Below are 22,242 nucleotides of genomic sequence, written 5' to 3'. Positions count from 1 at the left end.
ATTGCAACTCTCTGTGAATCAATCCGGACCCTGGAACCCCGTCCTTCAGAGAACCGGACCCTGGATCCCACCAACTCAAGAACCACGTCATCAAGCACAGGGGATGGAAACGTGCCCAAGAACCCAAAATATCACTGACGCCAAATGTGCAGTCGCAACCATAGAAGAGCTCGGGGAGCAGACAGTAACCATACCTTCTTTACCAAAGCCTGGAGAGCATCCAACCTCTTTTCGGACACAGTCACCAACCCTGGAATAGGCTGAAACCGAGCCCCTAGAAAAACCAGATCCTGGGACGGCACAAAGTCTGATTACACCCAATTGATCAAAAACCCGTGTAATTGCAGGACCCCCAGAACTTGGGCCACCTGCCTCTGCAAAAGGTCTCGTGAATGGGCATGAATCAAAATGTCGACTAGATAAGGGTGCAGAAACACCCCTTCTGAATGAAGCAAAGCCACTAGAGGAGCCAGCATATTCGTGAAAATTCGGGGAGAAGATTTCAGACCGAAAGGCAGAACGCAAAACTGGAAATGATCCTGCCCCACAGCAAACCTCAGGAACTTTTGAGAGGACCATGCCCCCGGTACGTGTGGGTAAGCATCCGGCAGATCCAGTGACACCAGAAAATCCCCTTGCCTGACCAATGGAAAAATAGTCCGAATGGACAGCATGCGGAAATGCACTGTCCTGATCCAGGTATTCACCTCCTTCAGATTGAGCACCGGTTGAAAATCCCCCTGAAACTTTCCGCACAAGAAACAAGACCGCATAAGTGCCCTGACCTCGGTCGTCTAGCGGAACATGGGAAATGGCCCCCATGACCAGTAAGTCCCGCACTCCGTCCAATAATGCTCCACTCCAAGACCCCTCTGAAGGCAGAGGTGTGGGATGCACCCCGGAATCTGGAGGAACCGCCACAAAATCTATGACATAACCATTGGTCACCATGTCTAGTACCCAATGATCGGTTACACTGTCCTCCCAAGGTGAAAGAAAGTGACACAGTCATCCCCCAACCGGCCCTCTGCCAGGCCCACAGCGAATGCCAGGACCCCTTCTTGAAACCACCCCGGGTCTCAGGAGTAGACTTCTTAGGTGAAAAACGCGGATGAAAACGCCGTCTCCTAAACGAAAAGGATTTAGCAACCCTAGTAGGAGAAGATCTGGAATGCTTCTTCCACCCTTTACCCGAAGAAGAAACCCCTTTATAAGGTAAGGCATGCTTCCGCTCCTTAAACGCCTTGGAAAGTATGGATGGTAATAGTTCTCCAAACAAGTTACAACCCTCAAACGGCAGTCTCAACAAGGCCGCCGTTTCCCCTGGATCAGCCTTCCATGAACGCAACCAGAGGGACCTACGAGCCCCAATCAAAGACCCAGATGCCAGAGCCGAAGTACGGACTATATCTGAAGACACATCCGCCAATAATCTGGCCAGCTGTTCCATACCAGCCAGGAGCTCCGAACACTCCGCCCCTTCCTGTACAGCCACCGCCAGTTTATCAAAGCCTTGAACCAATGATTGTGACGCATAAGCAGAATAAATCCCTGCCTTCAGCGCCAGATTCTCCGCCGCAAAAGCCCTCTTAAGACCTGAATCCACTTTACGGTCTGTGGCATACGTAGGCACACAATCCTCCGGATTGACTGCCGTTTTGCCAATTAGAGTAGCCAGAATAGAGTCCAGGCGTATTGAAGGAGGAAAAACCCCCTCACCCTCAAGTAAGTAAAGTTTCTGAAGGAATCGTGGAACCTGAGCCTTCTCCACATCCTTCCACTCACGAAACACCATATCCTTCACAGGTCCCTGGAAAGGCATGGCAAACATAAAAGGCGTCTGATATTTGAGGAAATAAATGAGACTCTGAGTTTGTAGGTTGAAACACAGGGAAACCTAAACTGTCCCGAACATGTGTCATCACTTCCCACATTACCTCTTCTGGAAACCTATTTCCCCCCAGATGACGTTGATGGGGCCTCATCCTCACTCTCCGATGAGGATTTCCTTGCCGCTACCGATGAGTGCGCACGCTTAGACTGATCAGTCCTGGCCACGCCAGCTTGCAGTGCCCTGGTGACAGCCATTTCACCCATATCCTGCACTTCCTCACTAGACATGAGGGGAGTACCCCTGCCAGGTACCTGTGGGTTCTCAGGAAGAGCAATGCTACCCTCCCCTCCCACCTCCGAGGAGGAAGAAGAGACAACCACGTCTCTTTGCTGGAGCTTTAGGCATGGTAACCAAAATAACACTGCCTTTCATTCCAAAACACTACCCTACATATAGGACCCTGGTCCTCCCTAACAGGGCTCCACCAAACCCTAAAAAGGTCACAATCCTTGTAAAAATCCCAAAAACCACGGGCAGAACGCCCGTCCTACCTGACCAGCATCCAAAAATTGAAGTTCCTCGGTCCTCGCGGCTCCGCGGCGCGGAAACCCGGAAACTAACGCCCCAGCCACAGAGGGCCGGCTGACCCCGTCAGCCGGCCCCCAGTACACGCCTCTCGAGCAGCCATGCCGTTCGCTCAAGACGTGACCCAGCCGTAGCACTCCTCGCGGAGCACCGCGTCCCGAGGAGTGCCTCCATCGACGACCTCCAGGCCCCGCCGTGCAGGTAAGAAAGGGAAAGAAAACCGTCTAGCGTGGGCTAGACAAAAGAACAGGAGGGGATAAGGGTGGGGGGGGGGGTTTGAAAGGGGAAGGGAGGGTCTAGGGGGGAGGCAGGAGGCCTCATTGGTTAAAAGGAAGGCGAGGGAGGGACGGGAGGTAATTTCACTTACATTTACACCATCGTGAACTGGTCAAACATGATAGGTGCTCCCCGCCACCCCTGCCACGAAGATCACAAATACTTTTTTTTTTACAAAGATTGCCTTTGCTGGCAGGCACTCACACACACACACACACACACTCTCTCTACTGATTACCGTTCACATTTCTAACCTCTGTTTACTTAAAAAGGTCTGATGTTGAACTTTTCACCTGTTTCATTTGCTGTTTAAATTACTTTGATCAATCCAGCATCCCTTGTGACTTAGCTTAAAAACATGTATTTAATTTGGTGAGCATTGTGTGTTTCTGTCTGTAAATATCAGAGACAACACTTGCGTATTATTTCCAGATTCGAATGCTAATGTTCCTTCCTAACAGAAGGCCACAAGTCTGAATTTCTATACCATGTTTGTATTCCAGGCCATCAGTCTTTCATGGCTCCTTCCTGCAGTGTCTTGCACTGCCCTGTCGCTTGTACCTGCAGTAATAACATCGTGGATTGCCGTGGGAAAGGTTTAACAGACATACCAACCAATCTACCAGAGACAATTACTGAAATGTACGTAAGATTATTCCACAGTCTGCCAAAGCTAATGGTGTTCTTCCATATGTATACATTTTTTCAAACAAAAAACAAGTACTGCATGCTGAATAACCATTATACGGCGACAGGCTCAAGGCTTAGGCCTGTCTGTGCATGTTTGTAATTTAAGTTAAAAGTTGACTGACTGCCTGATGTACCGGTTTATGGAGGGGACGCAAAGACATCTTCATTGTCTGATGGTAAAAAGTATGAGTTCACAAATACAAGATTATCGTGCCTTACATGTGGATTTTAATAGCCCTCAACAACTGCGGTCGCATGTACAAGTATATTGCACTGGAAAGTATGCTTAAGACTAGAAGGCTTAGCTTTTTCAAATCACTAAAAGGTATCTCACATTACTCATCCCCCGGGCTCTGCTAATTCTATCCACATCTAACAAAGTCCCTTAATACCTTTAAGCCTATAAAGAGTTGGGGTTTATCCACTTTCCTTCCTTAGTCTCCTGATGTGTCACTGCAACCATTTAAAAGAGTGCTGCACCACATGAAGAGTTTTATTGAAAAAAAAAAGTGAAATTGGGACGTTTTCTTTGTAAAGGAGTAGACATTATATAAGCAAAAAGTACACCAAACGGTTCTGGTTTACAGCAAATCATGACAGCATGTTACCTAAATTATTACTTCGCCTAAAGTCTGTCACACCAAATATTTAATGAATATTTGTACTGGCAAGCCCATATTTCATTTTATATAAGTTAAAAATGCCTCATTTTAGAGTAATAACGACCACTCCTCATGTTGCTGTGTGAATGTCAACCTTGGAGTTCTGGGTGCAAATTAACTACAAAATGTGTAACCGAACTACAAATAGGACTTCAGAGCAGACTTCATACTTCATCTTAGTTGTCTGCAAGTTACACAATCGTATAGATAGTGGGAGTGTTGGTAGGTCAAATAAATCAGGACAGCATTACAGAATAGGTTGGATTGTGAGTGTTCACACATACACACGCCTGTGTGCCCACGGACACGTGGTCACGTTGTAAGGCGTTAAAAAAGTAAAACCTTGTGCTGTGACTGTGCATGTACAGATTGGCTCTTTGTGAACATACAAACACGCAGCTTACAACGCCAGAGATGCAGGTTTACGTTGTTCAGGTGCTCTGCTGTGTTCTGTGAGCTTTGAGCAGTGGATGCAGTGGCAGACTTTACCCAGCCTTGTTGCAGCCCTCAGACCCACACAGATGCTGGTGTGCTCCTATGAAAATCCTGCTCATGTCTTGAGGTGCCCATATTCCAATCCTGTTGATATGACCACTGCCACAATGACAGAGTTTGCATCATGGTGCTGTTTGCCCACGCTTTGGAAGAAGACCATGGCCACCAAAGTCCATTAATGCACTACTAATGGGGCCAGAGAGTCCCTGTATCTCTCAGTATCTCCTCCCAGCCCCTGATTCTCTACCCCCTCGCCCCCCGATACATGCCACCTGTCCCTCATATTGTTAGCAGTGATTGGTGAGGACTTTTTCTAGAGACTGCATGGGTGTGCATGCTTCCTGTTTTTGCTTTCTTCCACAATGTAAATTTACATAGACATGATTGGGGACTGCTATTTAGATCAGGTGCAATGCCAATGCAATGCAAGTATGACCCCGGGTTGACCGTGAACACTAGCTTTCCATGACCTCCCTCCATTTCATGATGTTTGGAGCAGCTCCTTGGATTTTCATGCAGCTGAAAAGTATATATAATCAACATGTTAGCATTATAGCCGGTAGCCTAAATTGCACATAAAAGTGCTGTGGAGGTTAGAGTGCTGTAAAGCTGAGCCTCCACGTGTACCATGAAAGGGAAGAGGCCCATGGGGGCTAGACTCCATAGTCCATGCAAGAGGTTAGAACCACAGAGAAACTAGCACTGCAGCCGCCCTACCAAGAAAGGGAGAGAAAATGAATGGGTGCCCGGCTGTATTCACAGTCACATCTGTCACCCTCTATGCTGCACAAGCAAACTAACCACATTTAAGCATCTCACTACTTGGAATTATTGCTTCTCAGGGAGGATCCGGGATTGTCAATCTTGAAACCCAGTGACATCAGTGCTACTTTGTGGTACTCGGTCAGAATTTGGCCACCCACGGAGTTCCATACTTTAGTAATTCAAAGTTTTTTTTTTTTTTTAAATAAAGATATTTTCATTCACAACAAATAAAAGCTTAGAACGGCTGGGTGAAGAATAGAAAGAGATCCACGGGAGATGCTGCCATAACACCTTGCAAACATGAAGGGAATAAGCGGCCCAAGCCCTTGTTACAGAGTAAGACTGACAGCGTTCTGTCAAGTACTGCCAGGTCCTACCATTAACCTGGGTTGTTTAGTCACAATATTTCAGTTACAGGGTACATATGTTGGGCTTAGGGTTGAAAGAACTATATCGGTTGGATGTGATATGCATTTGCTGTGAAGATTTTATGCGTAGCAGTTAATTGTTGATAAGGTTGTAGAAAGGCTTGCTTGGAACGCAGTGTGTCGGACATAGGTCCAAAATGCAGAGTGACTTATCGTGAATCGTTGAGTCATATACTCATTGGGATTCCGGGAGTATCTTCAAGGGAAGAGACTTTCCATCTGCAGATGACACAGTTTAAAGCCTTGGGAAACTTCCCCCCATCTGGAAGTTAGTGGAGCTTCCGGTCGTTCTAAGCGGTTTCGCAATCTCCCTGCACTCGTTAAAACTCTGGCAGGGTTGACCGCTTAGCCCACAATGTGTTTCTGATTGGAAAAGGGTTCTTGCTGCCTCCAGGCTGCACATGCCTGCTGGCAGAGGCACATAAAACTGCAGCAGCTCCTGGGAGGTGGACATGCTCCGAAGAGTGGATGGATGGATGTTTCTGGCACACTGGGCCCTATAAAATGGGGTTTCCACGAGGAATGGTGTCCTCCCTCCTTCGTTCAGAGCTCATCACACATTCAGAGTGAAGCAGATGACGATCTCCTGCATGCACGTCCTCAGCATGGGTGTATATAATATGTGTCAGACCCAAATGTGCTTTCTGCTAAGCAAAGAAGCACACTTTCTACCGCTTGCTTCCCAGTATCACGCGATTTCCCGCGTTACACCTATCATTATGAATCACGGCGGTCCTGTGAGGTCTTTCATTCTGATGTGCTACCTGAGGAGCCGCCACAAATGCTGCAGCCATTATTTGGTGCATCACAGAGCAACATCCAGCCTCCTTCTTTGCTCGTCTCAGTGCTGACTCAGGGGCTTTCTTTTTGTGAAGCGATGTGGCGTGCCTGTGTTTGATGAAGGTGCTGATGTTTTTATTAACATTTTACTGGGATTTGGGTTGGGCATTTTGCTGTAGTTTCATCTTAGAGTGTGCTTTGTTCAGGGTCCTCTCTACACTTGTGTTATGGTTTGGGCCTCTTACTGATGGCCAGAATAGCTGTCTGTGTGTTTACTTGAACCCTGGCAACAGATAATTAGGAAACTGCCTGCCAGTGTGCATTTTTAGGGCTGAGCCTGTGAGTGCCTGTGCTAGCGCATCCGTCTTGCTTGCAAGACTGTTGTGTACAGTAAAGGGCTTGGTGCCCGCCTGTCGCTCACCATTTGTTGGTTTGCGTGCCCCTCTTCTTTACAGCCTCGTAATTCGTCAAGGCGAAGGCACATTTCCCTTACTCTGTGTGCAACAGGGACGAAACACTGATTGATTCAACTTAATTAGTGCCCGTCCGCTGCTCCCAACGTGATCAAGATACTGTTTTGTATTTTTTTAACTTCTAGTGCCCTGCAAACAGAAGGCTTGTGACTGACCGTGCCTAGCAGGCCAATCAAAATTGCAAAGTTAATTTCTTTTTTTAAGTTAACGTATTTTATTTTGCCAAGTCGCCTTTGCTCAGTTTCCACTCATGTTTTCTTTTGTTTTGGGTCCTGGGCACTAGTCTCAAAAGAAGACAATTAACTTGTTTGAAATATTGAAAAGCAACAGTGTTTCTTTATTATGTGTAAGCTTTGAAATGATGCTTTAAAACATATTTGTGCAGTACACCCTAATCCACCCCACTATAATGCACCCCAATCCAAATCAGCCTAGTTCAATCTACCCCACTCCAAATCCAATAAACCTCACTCCAATCCACCACACCCCAATCCATTCCAGTCTAATCAACCCCACTGTAGTCCAATCCACCCCACTCCAGTCCAATTCACGCTACTCCAATGCAACCCACCCCACTCTAATCACCCCACCTACTGCAGTCATCTCACACCACTCCAGTCCAACCCACCCTACTCCAATCCAACTCACCCTACTCCAATCCAACCCACCCCACTCCAATCCAACTCACCCAACTGCAGTCCAATCCACCCCACTCCAGTCAAGTTCACTGCTACCCAGTCCACCTCACTCCAGTCCAATGCACCACACTCCAATACAATCCACTTTAATCCACTCCACTCAGTCCAGTCCAGTCCACATTAATCCACCCTACTCCAGTCAAATCCATCCCACTCCAAGTCACCTTAATCTACCCCTCTTCAATCCAGCAACCCCCTTCCAATCAATCCACCCCACTCCAGTGTAATCCACCCCATACCAATCCAATCCGCTTCACTCCAGTCCAATCCACCCCATTCTGATCCAATCCACCCTTCTCCAGTCCACCCCACTCATGTCCAATCCACCCCACCCCAATCCAGTCCACCCCACCCCTGTCCAATCCTCCCCATTCAATCCACCACACTCAATCCAATCTACCACACCCTAATCCACCCCACTCAATCTAATTCTCCCCACTCAATCTAATCCACCTCACTCCACCCCAATCTGATGCACACTACCCCAGTCCACTCCACTCCAGTCCACCCCACTCATGTCCACCCCATTGCAGTCCAGTTCACCCCACGCCAATCCAGTCCACCTCACCTCAGTGTAATCCACCTCAGTGTAATCCACCTCAGACCAATCCATCCCAGTATAATCCATCTCCTCCGGTCAACCCCATCCAATCCACCCCACCCCACCCCATCTCAGTCTACTCAACCCCCGTCCACTCCAATCCACCCAACATACCTCAGTCCCCCTATCCTATCCCAGTTCAGTCCACCACCCTCCAATCCAATCTATCCAGCCTACTCCACCCTAATGCAGCCTACTCCAATACAAAACAATCCACTCCAATCCCCCCTACAGTGCACCCCATACAATCCACCCACCGCATTTCAGCTCACCACACAGCAATTAACTCCATCCACCCCACTGCACTCCAGTCCTCCCCACCTCCATGCAGTCCACCCCAATCCATCCCACGGAATCCAATCCACCCCACCTCAATCCAGTCCACACCACCCTAATCTAATCCAACCAACCACACTCCAATCCAATCCACACCAATGCAATCCACCCACTCCAATCTAATCCACCCCACTCCAGTCTAATCTAATCCACCGCACTCCAGTCCAATCTAATCCACCCCACTCCATTTCAGTCCATCCCACCCCAATCCATTCCACCCCATCCCTATCAGTCCAATCCAAACCACCCACTCAATCCAGTCTAATCCACCTCACTCAAATCCACCTCAATTGTATAAACCATCCCATTCTACTCCAGTCCACCCCACTACCTCAATCCACTCCAACTCACTCCACCCTATTCCACCCCACTCCACTCAATGACACTCTCTGCGACTACTCCCCTCTACTCAACCATGACACTCTAATCCTGCTACTCCACTCTATGACATCCAAAGAAATCCACTCTGCATCACTCTGCTCCCCCACTCCACTCTGACACTCCATGCCACTAACTTTTAGCCATGCCGTACAGGAGCCACACTGATGTATAACATGGCAAAACACAAGGCCAAGGCCAATAGCTCTTGTATATGCAGGACCTAGTTGCTTTGCCAATGCATGTTGCACTGTGTGGTCCTACTGTAATCTGTAACTGTGAGTTCCCACTTGGGAGGACTTTGGAGGGCAGGTTCCAGGTTAGTCTTGGGACTAGGAGTTTCAAAGTGTGTAAAGGAGGACAAACCTGTCAGCCAAAGGGATTCCAACAGCAGGGAGCCAAGCAGGCACCATTCCTTATTCCTACCTATTGTTATTGTAAGTGGCAACAGTTAACTAAAAAACATAAGTCTATGTACCAACTAAACACAGACTAAACCACATGCAGTGTTTTGAAAGGGATAGATTCATGTAAAAAATATGACATTTCTTTGTATCACAAATTCCTCAAATAGTACAAATTCACCATAGTCTTGAGGCAATGACAATGTGGCACCTTATTCCTAGACCTGGCCTGGTGTTATGAATGGGTCTAATCATTGTTTTCCCTAGCTGAGTGCAACACTGTTCTTTTTCTGATTATTCTAGACTTAGGCCCTCATTCTGACCCTGGCGGTCGGCGGAGAGACGGCGGTCGGACCGCGAACAGACCGGCGGTATTAAAAATGGCATTCTGACCGCGGCGGTCCCCGCCGCGACCGACCGCCACTTCTCCACTCCGACCGCCACGGCGGTCATGACCGCGGGGCTGGAGTTTGCGCACTCCGGCCCGGCGGTCGTCCCAAGACCGCCAAGGGTATTATGACCCTGCCTACCGCCGCGGTTTCTTGCGGGCGGGAACCGCCGTGCAAACCATGGCGGTAAGCACTATCGGGGCCAGGGAATTCCTTCCCTGGCACTGATAGGGGTCTCCCCCACCCCCCACTACCCACCCGAGTCCTCCCCCCACACCCTCCACCCCCCTGCCACCCCCCAGAGGTGGTACGAACCCCCCTCCCCACCCCCACCCCGACATGCACATACATGCACCCCGACATGCACACACCCCCAACATGCACATATACACACCCCCTACACACACATACACAACGGGGACACATACCCGCACACATACATGCAGACATGCGCACCTGCCGAACAGCACACATTACCCATAGACACAGCAGCACCCCCCGCCCGCATACACGCACTCACACACCCCCTCTACACACTCACACGCACACCCCCATGCACGCCCACATCACACAACACCCCCCCACCCCCTCCCCTCACGGACGGTCAACTTACCTTGTGCGTTGGTCCTCCGGGAGGAGACGGGAGCCATGGGGAGGTGACCGCCAACAGAAGACCGCCAACAGAAGACCGCCACACAGAAATGTGGGTCGTAATTCTGTGGGCGGTGTTCTGCTGGCGTGGCGGTGGAGGTTGACCAGTCTCCACTTTCCCGCCGACCGCCAGTGTGGCTGCTGGCGGTTTTCCGGCGGAACGCTCCCAGCGGTCAGAATGCGCACAGCGGCATACCGCCGCGGTCGGCGGTCTTCACCGCGGCGGTAACTCGGCGGTCTTGCGAAAAGACCGCCAAGGTCAGAATGAGGGCCTTACTGTACTAAAAGACAAAAACACCCAGCTCCAGTTATAGACAGAACAAGTGGTGACTCTGCTAGCCAAGGGTTGTCTGTCACATAGATAAATGCTGTTTTTTGTCCTTGTTCAGAGGGTTCTTCAGTGTCATCTATGGCTGAGACTCTGTCATCGACAGCAGTTCAGATTCAGGCCCTGAGATGAACTGATGAACTAAATATACGATCCGTTGTTTAACAGCTGTTTTTCTCCAGTCACTTTAATAGCAGATGGGAACAATGCAGCGAGGAGCTGTCAGTTTTATTAGCGTGTGAGAGTAGTCGCATCTGGGCAATATGTTACAGGCACATCACAAGAGCCTAGAATCCCCGAGACATTTCCCGTGAGCAGCTTCTGTCCACGTCTAAAAGAAGGAGCTGCAGGAAGTTACAACACTTCAGCCAATCACATCTGCACCTTATCACAGTTTGATGTGTTCTGTTTCCAGTTCAGTATTACAAAATGGCTGTCTTTGACAGCTGTACTGTTTGAGCCCCACCAGAGACAAACAAAAGATATTGAATGCAGGGTATACATTTGCATGACTTTTTGTTGAGTTGCATTGTCTTGAGTTTTAGGCAGTGACGGTAGACAGAACTCCCCATTGTGGTAATCAAAGTTTATCAAAATGTATACGTTTTAAATCCATTTTGAACTGTTAGTAACACCCACACTCCCAAAAGATTAGGCCACCCATGCCTTGCGCAAAACATTGGAAGACTGCATTAGCATGTGCTCCTTAATTAGTGTGAATTTAAATGAACCTAACTCTCATGTGTAACACATTATTTATGTAGATCCACCCACTCAATGCCGCATTCTGAGTCTGTTGGTATTCAAGTGCGGTAATATATTCTGTTTTCCCAATACAGTATCATCTCCAATCCGATTTCTACCTGTTGCAATGGGGACTAACGAGGCAATACTGCATTTTTGTGAAGTGTGGTGTTTCACTTCACACATTTCACTATGTTTTACCCGGAAAAAGTGTAAAACTGTCTTACTGGTGGTATTACAGATTCAGGTGCAGACTCCCTTGTTCTCCCGAATCAGGATTATAGGGGGCGCTATTTGGGGCTCTGAGTCTTACCCGATCATTGCCTTTCCCGGATTCAAATTACAAATGTTTACAATCATTCTTTCAACGAGGTGGTGAATGCTGGCTTAATTGTTCGATTTCTCTTAATTTTCTACAGGCGCCTGTGTTTGTTTATTTTCTTTGTTACACATTTTGGTACACAGAGCTGATGATGTAAGTAAAAACTGCAGTGTAGCCGCAGCTAGTAAAATTAGTCAGCAAGGACCCGGCAGTCTCGGTTTTTGTGCTCTTTCATTTATAATGACCGTTTCGTACTAGTCTGAACCTGTACGTGTGAGCCTGTCTCGTATTAACTGTGCGGAATACGAGTGTCTTCACTTTACTAGGCAGTAAGGGGGATGATTCCTGGCAAATATGTTCCAGTGTGACCTTCTTTTCACTGTGGGCCTAGTCTGAACGTTTTCTCATCTGATATCAATCCAAACTATGTTGGCTATCCATCAAACCAGAAAATATCTTAAGCGACCTCTGGACCACCTGGAAGTCAGCATATAAGAAACACCTAAACAAGCTAAACTTATTTGTATTGACTGTAAGATACTTTCGCACCAATTCAAGCATTACGCTCAATACCACTAAATGGCAAAGAAAACTCTTGGTGGGAAACGTCTCAACACAGCAGATACAGAATGATGGAATGACCTCCCCCCACTCGTGCAAAAACACTCTGACTGTAAAGCACTTCTGATCTACACTGACACATAAACAGCCTCTCTCACGATGATCTCATGTGCCACCTAACCGTTTTGAAATGTTCCTCTTCCTGCAAATAGCCTCTTCCTTGCTGATGTCCTGCACCCTGATACCACATCCTTCCCTCTTCCCTATGGCCTTCTCCTTGTTTTCTGCCACATAGTGCACATTTTAATTATTTGCAAATGAATGCAAATACTTATGGACCTAGATTATATTCTCTTCTAGCAGCATGAAATAGGTATTAAATATGCATGTCTTTTTAATAATGAGCAACTTTCATTGCTTGGCTGGCTAAGTTCATTAAGCTTCGATTTTGGGCTTCTGCAGAAAGTAGGGGAGAGAGAGGAATATTTTTGCTCATCACTTCATGTCCTCCCAAACCACGTAGTATTAGCCTTGTCTTACATTGTACTAATTGCAAAAGGCAGATACTGTCTCTCATACATCTACAGTTTCTTCAACATAACCTGAGTGTTGTCAGCATATACTATTATGCCAGAACTAATGGAAGGCATCAGATTGTCTAAATGGATCATGTAGAGATTGAGTAATAAGGGAGTTAGAATAGATACAAGAGGGGTCAATTTGGTTCCACTTTGAGCACTAGTATTGCTGCCTTTATGCTATTACAAGCCTGCACTAAAATGCAAACAATCATAGTAGGGAAAGATAAGTAATACATCAATGTCACTAGATGTTCGGTAATATTGTGTTTGTAGTGGGTTAATAAAAGCTTTATTTATATTCCCCCACCCTCAAGATTAAAAGATACATTTAATACTACAGCCTTTAAAAATGCATGACATGGGTTCTGAGCTGAAACGTTCGTTTTGAAGATTGCTGTTCAGCTTAGTAGAGGAGCCCATAGTGGGTGGGCTCTGATGACCACCAAAGGATGTAGAGGTTCATGGGGCCTCACCCTGAAAGAAATTAGTAAATTTCACCTAGAGGATTATGTCCTTGCATGCGTGTCAATTAACTAATTTCACTTTATTGCCAAACTCTTCGTGTAAGACATGGAATGCTATGCCAGACACAGCTTTCCAGGTGCCATCCTGAGAAGCAGTGGCATGGAGGTTAATAATAAGCACATTCAAGTGCACCAGCTGGCTTTTCTCCTTTTCATTTTTTATTTGGCGGGAAGCTCATTCCCGTAAACCAGCACCAGTTTGTTGGGTGTTCCTTTCCTCTTCACCTAGAAATGGATTTGTCCTACCTTTGACAAGAGTAAATCTGGATGGAACGGGCTTCGAACGTAGTATCTGCGTGCTCACCAACATAGTTTTGTATGTTGATGGCCCACAAAAGCAGATTTACTCACACAGAATTCTGTGTGACTAAAATCATTTACGACTGCAAAACCAACTTTTCTGAGTTCGAAAAGTAATTTTTTACTTGTATATAAAGCCGTTTGCTACTGTAAGTCCAAAATAACAGTAAGAAGGCGACCCTTAGTGTTTGGGACTGAGAGTGAGTATAATTTCACGAGACAGTTTTGAGTATCTCACCCTCACCTGTGCAGTCTGTCTTTCGATTACCCGCCAACTGTGCCTAATAATGAACAATTACTTAGCAGTATAAGAGTGATAGTCCTGACGTGCGGGTATCCTCTCTAACCTGCTATAAACAGAATTACTGTATGACAACATTAGCTAAATCAAAGCTAGATCAATATATAAAGAAATGTTGTGTTCCAATTGAGGCTTGCAGATGTTTCTTCTGTGTGTTTTCTATCTGGTTTTTGTGATCCCGGGATGTATCTAATTATATTTTTGGTAGGTTGGGTTGGAATTTGTACTCTGAAATGAATTTGATTCTGTGTCCATAAAGCAGAAGATTAGATGATAACTGTGCTTGCAAGCATGAATTCAATATACTTTATCTGTTTACAAAGTGAGCGCCTAAGTGTTTGTGTCATGCCCTTTGCTCTGTGTATTATCCGTTTCTACACTTCCCTCCTTTTGTAGGCTGTCTCATTCGGAGCTAACTAAAGTCACGTGAACAGTGCCTTGGGCCTTGTAAGGGGTAGTAACGAGCTACGTAAATGCAATTACATTAAAATATAATATATTTTTCGATGTTCTCAGCATAAACAAACCTTTATCTGAAAAGTGAGTGGGCGAGTGGGGCTCACAACTGGACATTCTGTGTTTTACATTTCCACTTAATTGAGCCTGTTGCCTTTGCAGTTTTCTTCCACCTTATGGAGCAAATGTACATTCTTCTGGCATACAGGTGCAGTTAGCACTTCTTGAAAATACACATTGAGTGGGCTTTGGCCTGGCCTAGAGGAGTATTTCGCTCTCACCAAAAGTGATTGCCTGTTTGAGTTATTATTCAGCATTGTAAGGAGTGCTTGCATTGCAATGCATGAGTGACTGCTTTACATCCCAAAACCTCATGGAATCATCATATATTAAAATTATTAGGCTCATTTAAGTATTAAAGAAAGCAATGTTTTTAGCTTTTTAGTCTGGACTCAAAGAGCACCCAGACCTATTGACTTTGCTAATATGTGTTATTCATTCCTATTAAAACTTTTCTCTTGCAGACGGTTAGAGCAAAATTCAATCAAGGTCATCCCTCCTGGTGCCTTCTCACCATACAAGAAGTTGAGAAGAATGTGAGTGAGATGTATTGTGGGTATATTTCCCTTTTCTGTTATCCTTACATGTGTGATTGCGAGTAGGACCGCTTTAGGGCCGTAGTTTACTGTAGTTTTATTTTTTGACATGTAAATCGAGTGTAACTTTGCAAACTTTGTAAAGCAACATCTGTGTGATCAGTTGTAGGTTATTGAGTGAGTATTCTTTTGTGCTCATGTATTACAGTGTTTTTGGGGGGATGAATGACAGTATTATTTAATAATCGGGGGGTGATAATAGAAACAAACTCCCAGCGCAGACTTTCATCACATTATCATGACACTCCCAGCAGGCACTGATTTCCTTAGCATAGGGCACTGCACAGATAGTTAGTTGGTCTTCAGGTTTTCCAGGGTGCTCAGGTCTTACACTTTGCAGTGTATCACACATAAAACCTTAAACAGAACCAGAGTTGTCACAGGTGGAGAGCAAAGAAATTCCACCAGTGGGTTAGATCACATGGTCCTATCCCTGAAACCAGATTAACCTCCACACTTTGAAGGGACTGTAGTCTGATTTGTTCCTTATGGCACCCGTTCTATTCTAGAGCTGGGTTCGGTACTCACCCAGGCAAACAAATCCACTGTGTCCGGTTAAGTGTGCCATATTAGGACTCATGCAGTGGTGTCACGCACGTTCAGCGTGTGTTGTGGCATGCGTTGCACACGCGCGTTCAGCATGTGTTGTCGCATGCGTGGCAGCAGTCTGCAGGATGGAAGGTGGGTTTGAGTCTTTGGAATGTTCACGACCTTGTGGGAGCGGGTGTCTGCGGTCCAAGGCATGACACTGCTACACCTCTGTGCAGATGTGGAAGCCCATGCGAGGAAACAATGACTGCTATCTCTTCATCGGTTGCTGAAAGATAAAAAGTGTTTTACTTTCTCCCTCAACATGTAACTGAGCTTTTTAGGTCTGTCTATGCAGTTACACAAATTATGTTCTTGACATAATTTAAAACACTGAAATGTGTTTTGGAAGTTATGAACAGGCACAAAAAACTACTTTAACCATCAGTACTTGCTTTATCAATCAGAAAGAAAGAATATTGTGATAAACCAGCAAGGTGTAAAACAAATTCCTTGCAGGTTTCCGGCCGATTCTTGCAGTGGGCGCACAACCAACTGAGCTTTTTTACAAAGACCCAAACTTGTGACCTGCGTGTAATACAAGAAGCTCTGCGACAATCACACTGGGCCCAGGAGCTAACTTACCAGGATACAAACATATTCTTTGCAATCCGGGCTCTAAAACAGACACGTTAATTATTTAGCCTGGACACTGTGCCCGAGCCTGTGACCAAAGATTGTACATATATCGTTGTATGACGAGCATTATCCAGATGAACTATTTTAAAAGTGACCTCTTCATACCACATAGATGTCTACAGCCGGTGTCTTATCCACCTAAGCTGTCTTAAAATGTGGATAATTAAATGAGCCAGCCTGGCTTTACTATTTCTTTGGTCATTTTTTTAAATTTCTTTGGGGTTGTTTTTGTAAAAATTCATACATGACAGTCTCCGCTCCGTTGCCACTACCACCCCTTCTTTTCGTGGATACCCGGAGTAAACCTTTTCTATTTCCAGCAGTGGTTTATTCAGATACTTGGAAATGCATGCAATTATAGTCTAATAAAATGCGTTATTACACAAATGTTTTTGTATTGCTTCTTCATATGAAAGGTGTTGCACGCATGGTTTTTCACCCTAGGAACTTTAATTTTTCTTGGATTATGAGACACTCCAATTATATGCAACTTAAGTGATTTTTTAACAGTATTACATTAATGTTGCTTGCCGCAATTTCCTATTTCAGAGACTTGAGCAACAATCAAATCTCTGAACTGGCTCCCGATGCGTTCCAAGGCCTGCGTTCCCTCAACTCGCTGTAAGTATGCACATCACCTTCGAGGGAAGGCTGAGTGGCATGAGGGCTCACTCGCCAAGAATCCCTGGCATTTTTGGCTGCAGGTATAAAACCCATCTATCTACATCTGCTTTACTTCCAAGTGCTGGGTGATAGAACTTATGATGTCAAACTTTCAAGCCACCTCGTGTAGCCATACACAAAACTCGCATTTCGTGCATACTTCATTTGGTTTCCCTAATCAATCTATACTTCTGGAAACTCATACCGTGTCATCAACAAGTATAAATAATTTGGTTTCTGTAATCAAACCCACTTTCGGAAACTTGTACTGTGTCATCAACATGTAACTGATGGTTTATAGCACCTGCAGCTGTGGAAACTGGTCTGGCTGACTTAAATCTAGTACCGTATTGCAAAATGAAAATTGTTCACTGTTTTAAATATTTGCAACATGAGATTAATAAGCAATACATTCTTTCCACATTCAAGTTTATGTGGAAGGATTAGGTAAATTGTTACTTTAAAAAAAAATAAGCTTTTTCATTTTACAGGTTTTGTCTGAGGCAGAATGTGGGTTGAGAGAAAAGGCCCAGGCTTTCAGAATTCCACCCTGAGCCCTTTACTGAAAATGCTGCTTTACACATAATACCTACTGTAGTAGGCTCCAGTCATTAGGCAATGTGTTGATTTAATAGATTCAGTCCTTTATCCCTCCCAACCTCTCTATCCGGTTTGCTGAAACAATCTTCCAACTGGTTTCTTCCTGAGCAGTCAATATCAGGATGCACAATTTGCACTGTAAACAGACTTTTCAACTGTACAACTAGCTGTATCTCCTAAATCCATTGCTGTTTCCAGCTCAAAATAATAAGTGGTGCTTTTTTTTGTAATGTGACTTCTGTATTTGCTGGCATTGCAAGGCAGGGTTTTCTATATCCAGCGCAGGTGGATGCAGAAAAGGTGTAACATCTTTGATTTATCCATTATTTTCTTTCTGGTTTATGTTGAGTTACATCTGATGCCCCGTGTTTTTTTGCTAAGAGGAGATATGTTCTTTTTAGGCTTCGTATGCAAAGAAATGTAACTGTCTGTTGTTCTGATTGTTCTGATATATTTTTTCCGATATACATAGAGTTGGCTTTTTATCGGCCCCCTTTTCATGAATGAATGGCTTCTTGTTTGTCTTACTTCCCTGCTTCTGAGTTGATGGGTTTCCTCCCTAGTCTTGTGTTTTTCCTGCCCAGGAGCATTTTGGTCTTACATTGTTCTGACTGGATGAGTGGTAGCCTTCTACTGCCTAGTTGAGAGGACTCTTTATTTTACTTGTAGCACTCAAGGGCATGCATGCATGTTTGTTGTCTCTTCCCCATGTGGTGCTTCCTCCCTCCTATTTCCACTGCTCCAAGATTATATAATGCTTTCCTCTTCCTTCCCCATTACTTTCAGCTTTTTTAATGTTTTATTTTAACTATCACCCCCTACACCTGCAAATCCCCTGTTGGTGTTTACTTTCTCCTACCTTTTTCCCACTCTACCTCACCCCTCCCCATCTGTTTTTCTATCTATCTATCTATCTATCTATCTATCTATCTATCTATCTATCTATCTACTCACTGAAAAAAGCAAAGGTTACAAGGACCTAAGGCTGCTGCACCTGGGGCCACACCATAACTTCGGTTCTTTGTGGACTACTTTGGGTTCATTACCGTCACCAAGACTGGCTCCCACCCCATCCCCAGAGCTGATGAGCTCATCGATCGGTTGGGGGCTGCCAAGTTCCTCAGCATGTTTGATTTAACACCTGGGTACTGGCAGATTGCCTTAACTGATGGGTCCTAAGAGAGGTCAGCGTTCTCAACACCAGAGGGACACTTCCAGTTCTGGGTCATGCCCTTCGGGTTGAAGAAAACCCTTGCCTCCTTCCAGAGGTTGGTCAATCAGGTCCTTGCTGGGCTTGAGAACTTCAGTGCCGCCTACCTTGACGACATTGCTGTTTTCATCTCCGGTTGGGAGGACCACTTGCACCACCTCTGGGAAGCTGCAGGCCTCACTATCAAAGCCAGTAAGTGCCAAATAGGGCAGGGGTCAGTGGTGTTGTTGGGACACCACGTAGGAGCTGACCGGTGGTGCCCCTTCGACCCAAGATCTATGACATTCGGGCTTGGACACCCACCAAAACTCAGACAGAGATGAGAGCCTTCTTAGGCCTCCCCAGGTACGACAGGAGATTTGTCAAGGGGCATATCACCAATGTTACCCCCTTGACAGAGCTGACTTCCAAGAAGCAGCTTAGACAGTTGATCTGGACTGAGGCATGCTAAACTGCGTTTGACACCCTGAAAGACGCTATGTGCACGGTGCCCATGCTGCTGGCCCCTGACTTCTCCAAGGAGTTTGTGGTACAGGCAAATGCATGGTGTGGGAGCGGTATTTTCACAGGTGAATGAAGAGGGCCACCTAGACCAGCCTGTAGTGTTTCTTAGCAGAAGTCTACTTCCCAGGGAACAGAGGTGGAGTGAATTGAAAGGGAAGCTTTTGCTGTGGTCTGGGCACTGAGAAGCTAAGACCCTACTTGCTTGGGTCTCACTTCCGGGTTCAGACCGAGCACAGGCCCCTCAGATGGTTAATGCAGATGAGGGGTGAGAACCCAAAACTGTTGAGGTGGTCCACTTCCCTATAGAGGATGGACTTTATGGTGGAATACCATCCTGGCACAGAACACGCCAACGCTGATGGTCTGTCCAGGTTCTTCCGCCTTAGTGAGGCGAACGCCCAAGGGGTTGGGTAGTTCACCCTACTCTCAGCTGGAGGGGACATGTGTTAGACCTGGCATCGTTTGACGTGTTTCCCCTGTCTTTTTGCCCTCTGACCGCCTGTTTTTAAGGTATGCTTGACTCTGCTTTTGCTGGTTTATTGTCCCTGCGCACTTTACCACTGCAGATCAGTGCTAAAGTACAAATGCTCCCTATGTAAATTGTATTGGTGATTGGTTTATCCATGATTGACATATCTGATTTACCAACAGATCCCTCGTAATGTGCACTATGTATGCCCAGGGTCTGTAAATCAAATGCTACTAGTGGGCCTGCAGCACTGATTGTGCCATCCACATGAGTAGCCCTGTAAACATGTCTCATACCTGCCACTGCAGTGTCTGTGTGTGCAGTCATGCACTGCCAATTCAACCTGGAAACTCCCCACTTGCGTGGCCCAAACCTTCCCTTTTTATACATGTAAGGCACCCCTAAGGTAGGCCCTAGGTAGCCCCATGGGCAGGGTGCAGTGTATGTTAAAGGTGGGACATGTACTGATGTGTTTTACATGTCCTAACAGTAAAATACTGCCAAATTCGGTTTTCACTGTTGCAAGGCCGATCTCTCTCATAGGTTAACAGGGGAGCTGCCTTTAAATATCCTTAATGTGGAATTTCCCTTTGAGAGCAGATAGAAACGTGGAGTTTGGGGTCTCTGAACTCAGAATATGAAAATACATATTTTAGTGAAGTTGTTTTTTAGATTGTTAGTTTGAAAATGCTACTTTTAGGAAGTGGGAATTTGATTGATTTAACCAATCTCTGACTCTGCCTGTTTGTGGATTCCTTGTCTGGGTCAGACTGACATTTGGGCAGTTTGTGAATCTCCTCTAGACAGTGACACAAAGAGAGCTGGGGTGTAGCCTGCATATCCTGATGGGCCATCTGGGCTAGAGTGGAGGGAGGAGTGGTCACTTAAACCTAAAAGAGCTGTGCCTGCCCTCACACAATGCAGTCTCTGACCCCCCTGGTGTATGTCTGGGGCCAGGCCTGTGTAAGGCAGGATCTTGTCAACAACAAAGACTTTCCTTTGAAGTTTGCCTACTTCAAAGGCAGAAAGGGGTATAAGTAGTGGACTCAAAACCCCAGACATGAAATCACCTCAAGAACAGTTGTGGATCAAGAGGAACCTCTGCCAAGGAGAAGAGCTGAAGAGCTGGAGGAGGAGTACTGCCCCTTTGCTCTATGTGCTTTGCTGGGTTGGCCTGAGGTTGCTGCTTCTGCCTTGAAGAGGGAAAAGACTGGACATTGCTGTATATCCTGCTTGTGAGGCTTCTCCAAGGGCTTGGAGTAGAGCTTCCCTCCTGTTTGTAGTCTAAGGGATATCAGACATTTCAGCTTGATCTGCCTGCAGCTCTGGGAACTGTGTGTTTTGTGATGCAACAAAAGAAAAACCACTGTGACGTTGTCAACGGCGCCGATGACTGCAGCGTGACCTGACGATGCCACACGGAGCCATGCATCACGTCGCACCGCAACCCTAGTCTCACCGACGCCGCCACCATGCCGCTGCATGCACCGTGACCTATGGACCCACACTCCTCATCGCCGTGCTCACACCGCAGTCTTGGCATCCACGACAATCCTCCCTGCTGACACTGGCGCCGCTGCTTGCACTGTGGCCTGTGGACACCTCTTGTGAGGTACACGAAGCACCATCCTGTCCCGCACCGCAGCCCCGGTCCACCGACACCAGCGCCATAGACTCCAGTGTCAACAGACACCCCTGTCTGCACCGCGATCCGAGGGCGTTGCACGGAGTTTGCCCCACACAGAGCTTGACCCGCTCCGCCGTCTTGGCCTTACCGACAACAGTGCTTCATCGACAACGCCACCATTGCCTGTACCGTGACCTGGAGACACCGCACATTGCACTGCCTCACTTCACCATACGCCACACACAGCCTTCAGCCTTGCGCGGTGGAGTTGTCCGCAGGGCCTGGCCACTGCTGTCAACCCCCCTTTAAGCTTCAAAACCTGCGCCATGCATGGCCAATATGTTTGGTGCTTGAAGGGGGTAACATTAAATAAATAATAGGACCCCCTGTGCTCTGGAGACCACTACCTTTCTGGGGCTACATAATAAAGGAGGAGGAGGGGGGGACTCAGCTGAATGTGAGTCCCAAAATGGACACCAACACTTTTTGTTTGATGTGTTGGCAGCCAATCATATCTCGGCAGGAGATTTCCCTTGATCTGCAGCCCTAGATATACACATTCCTTTTCCCTTTAATATCTTCAAAACGTCTGAACGGATTTACACCATATAAAGAAAGGGTGATCTGTGGACCAAAAGCTACCTTTTTGCCCAATGTGGTGTAATTCCGTCCAGCGGTTTGGGCTGCAGCCATGTCTAAAGAGTGTAAGGGAATTAACATGGGA

At 46.4% G+C, this 22,242-nt stretch overlaps 1 protein-coding gene across 2 annotated transcripts in view; it reads left to right on the top strand.

Moving 5' to 3' along the window:
* Positions 1 to 22,242, top strand: part of SLIT2 (slit guidance ligand 2) — a 598,494-nt gene that overhangs the window by 389,219 nt on the left and 187,033 nt on the right. For both annotated transcript variants that reach the window (XM_069202176.1, XM_069202175.1), the window contains exons 9-11: positions 3,199 to 3,337; positions 15,087 to 15,158; positions 16,995 to 17,066. In XM_069202176.1, the coding sequence (XP_069058277.1) occupies positions 3,199 to 3,337; positions 15,087 to 15,158; positions 16,995 to 17,066 (283 nt within the window). The remainder of the gene's footprint in view (positions 1 to 3,198; positions 3,338 to 15,086; positions 15,159 to 16,994; positions 17,067 to 22,242) is intronic.

This window comes from Pleurodeles waltl, chromosome 1_2, assembly GCF_031143425.1.
Source record: "Pleurodeles waltl isolate 20211129_DDA chromosome 1_2, aPleWal1.hap1.20221129, whole genome shotgun sequence".
In the NCBI taxonomy this organism is placed as follows: Eukaryota; Metazoa; Chordata; class Amphibia; order Caudata; family Salamandridae; genus Pleurodeles; species Pleurodeles waltl.
Note: the sequence above shows the minus strand (reverse complement) of the source record. Positions and strands in the feature narration are given on the sequence as shown.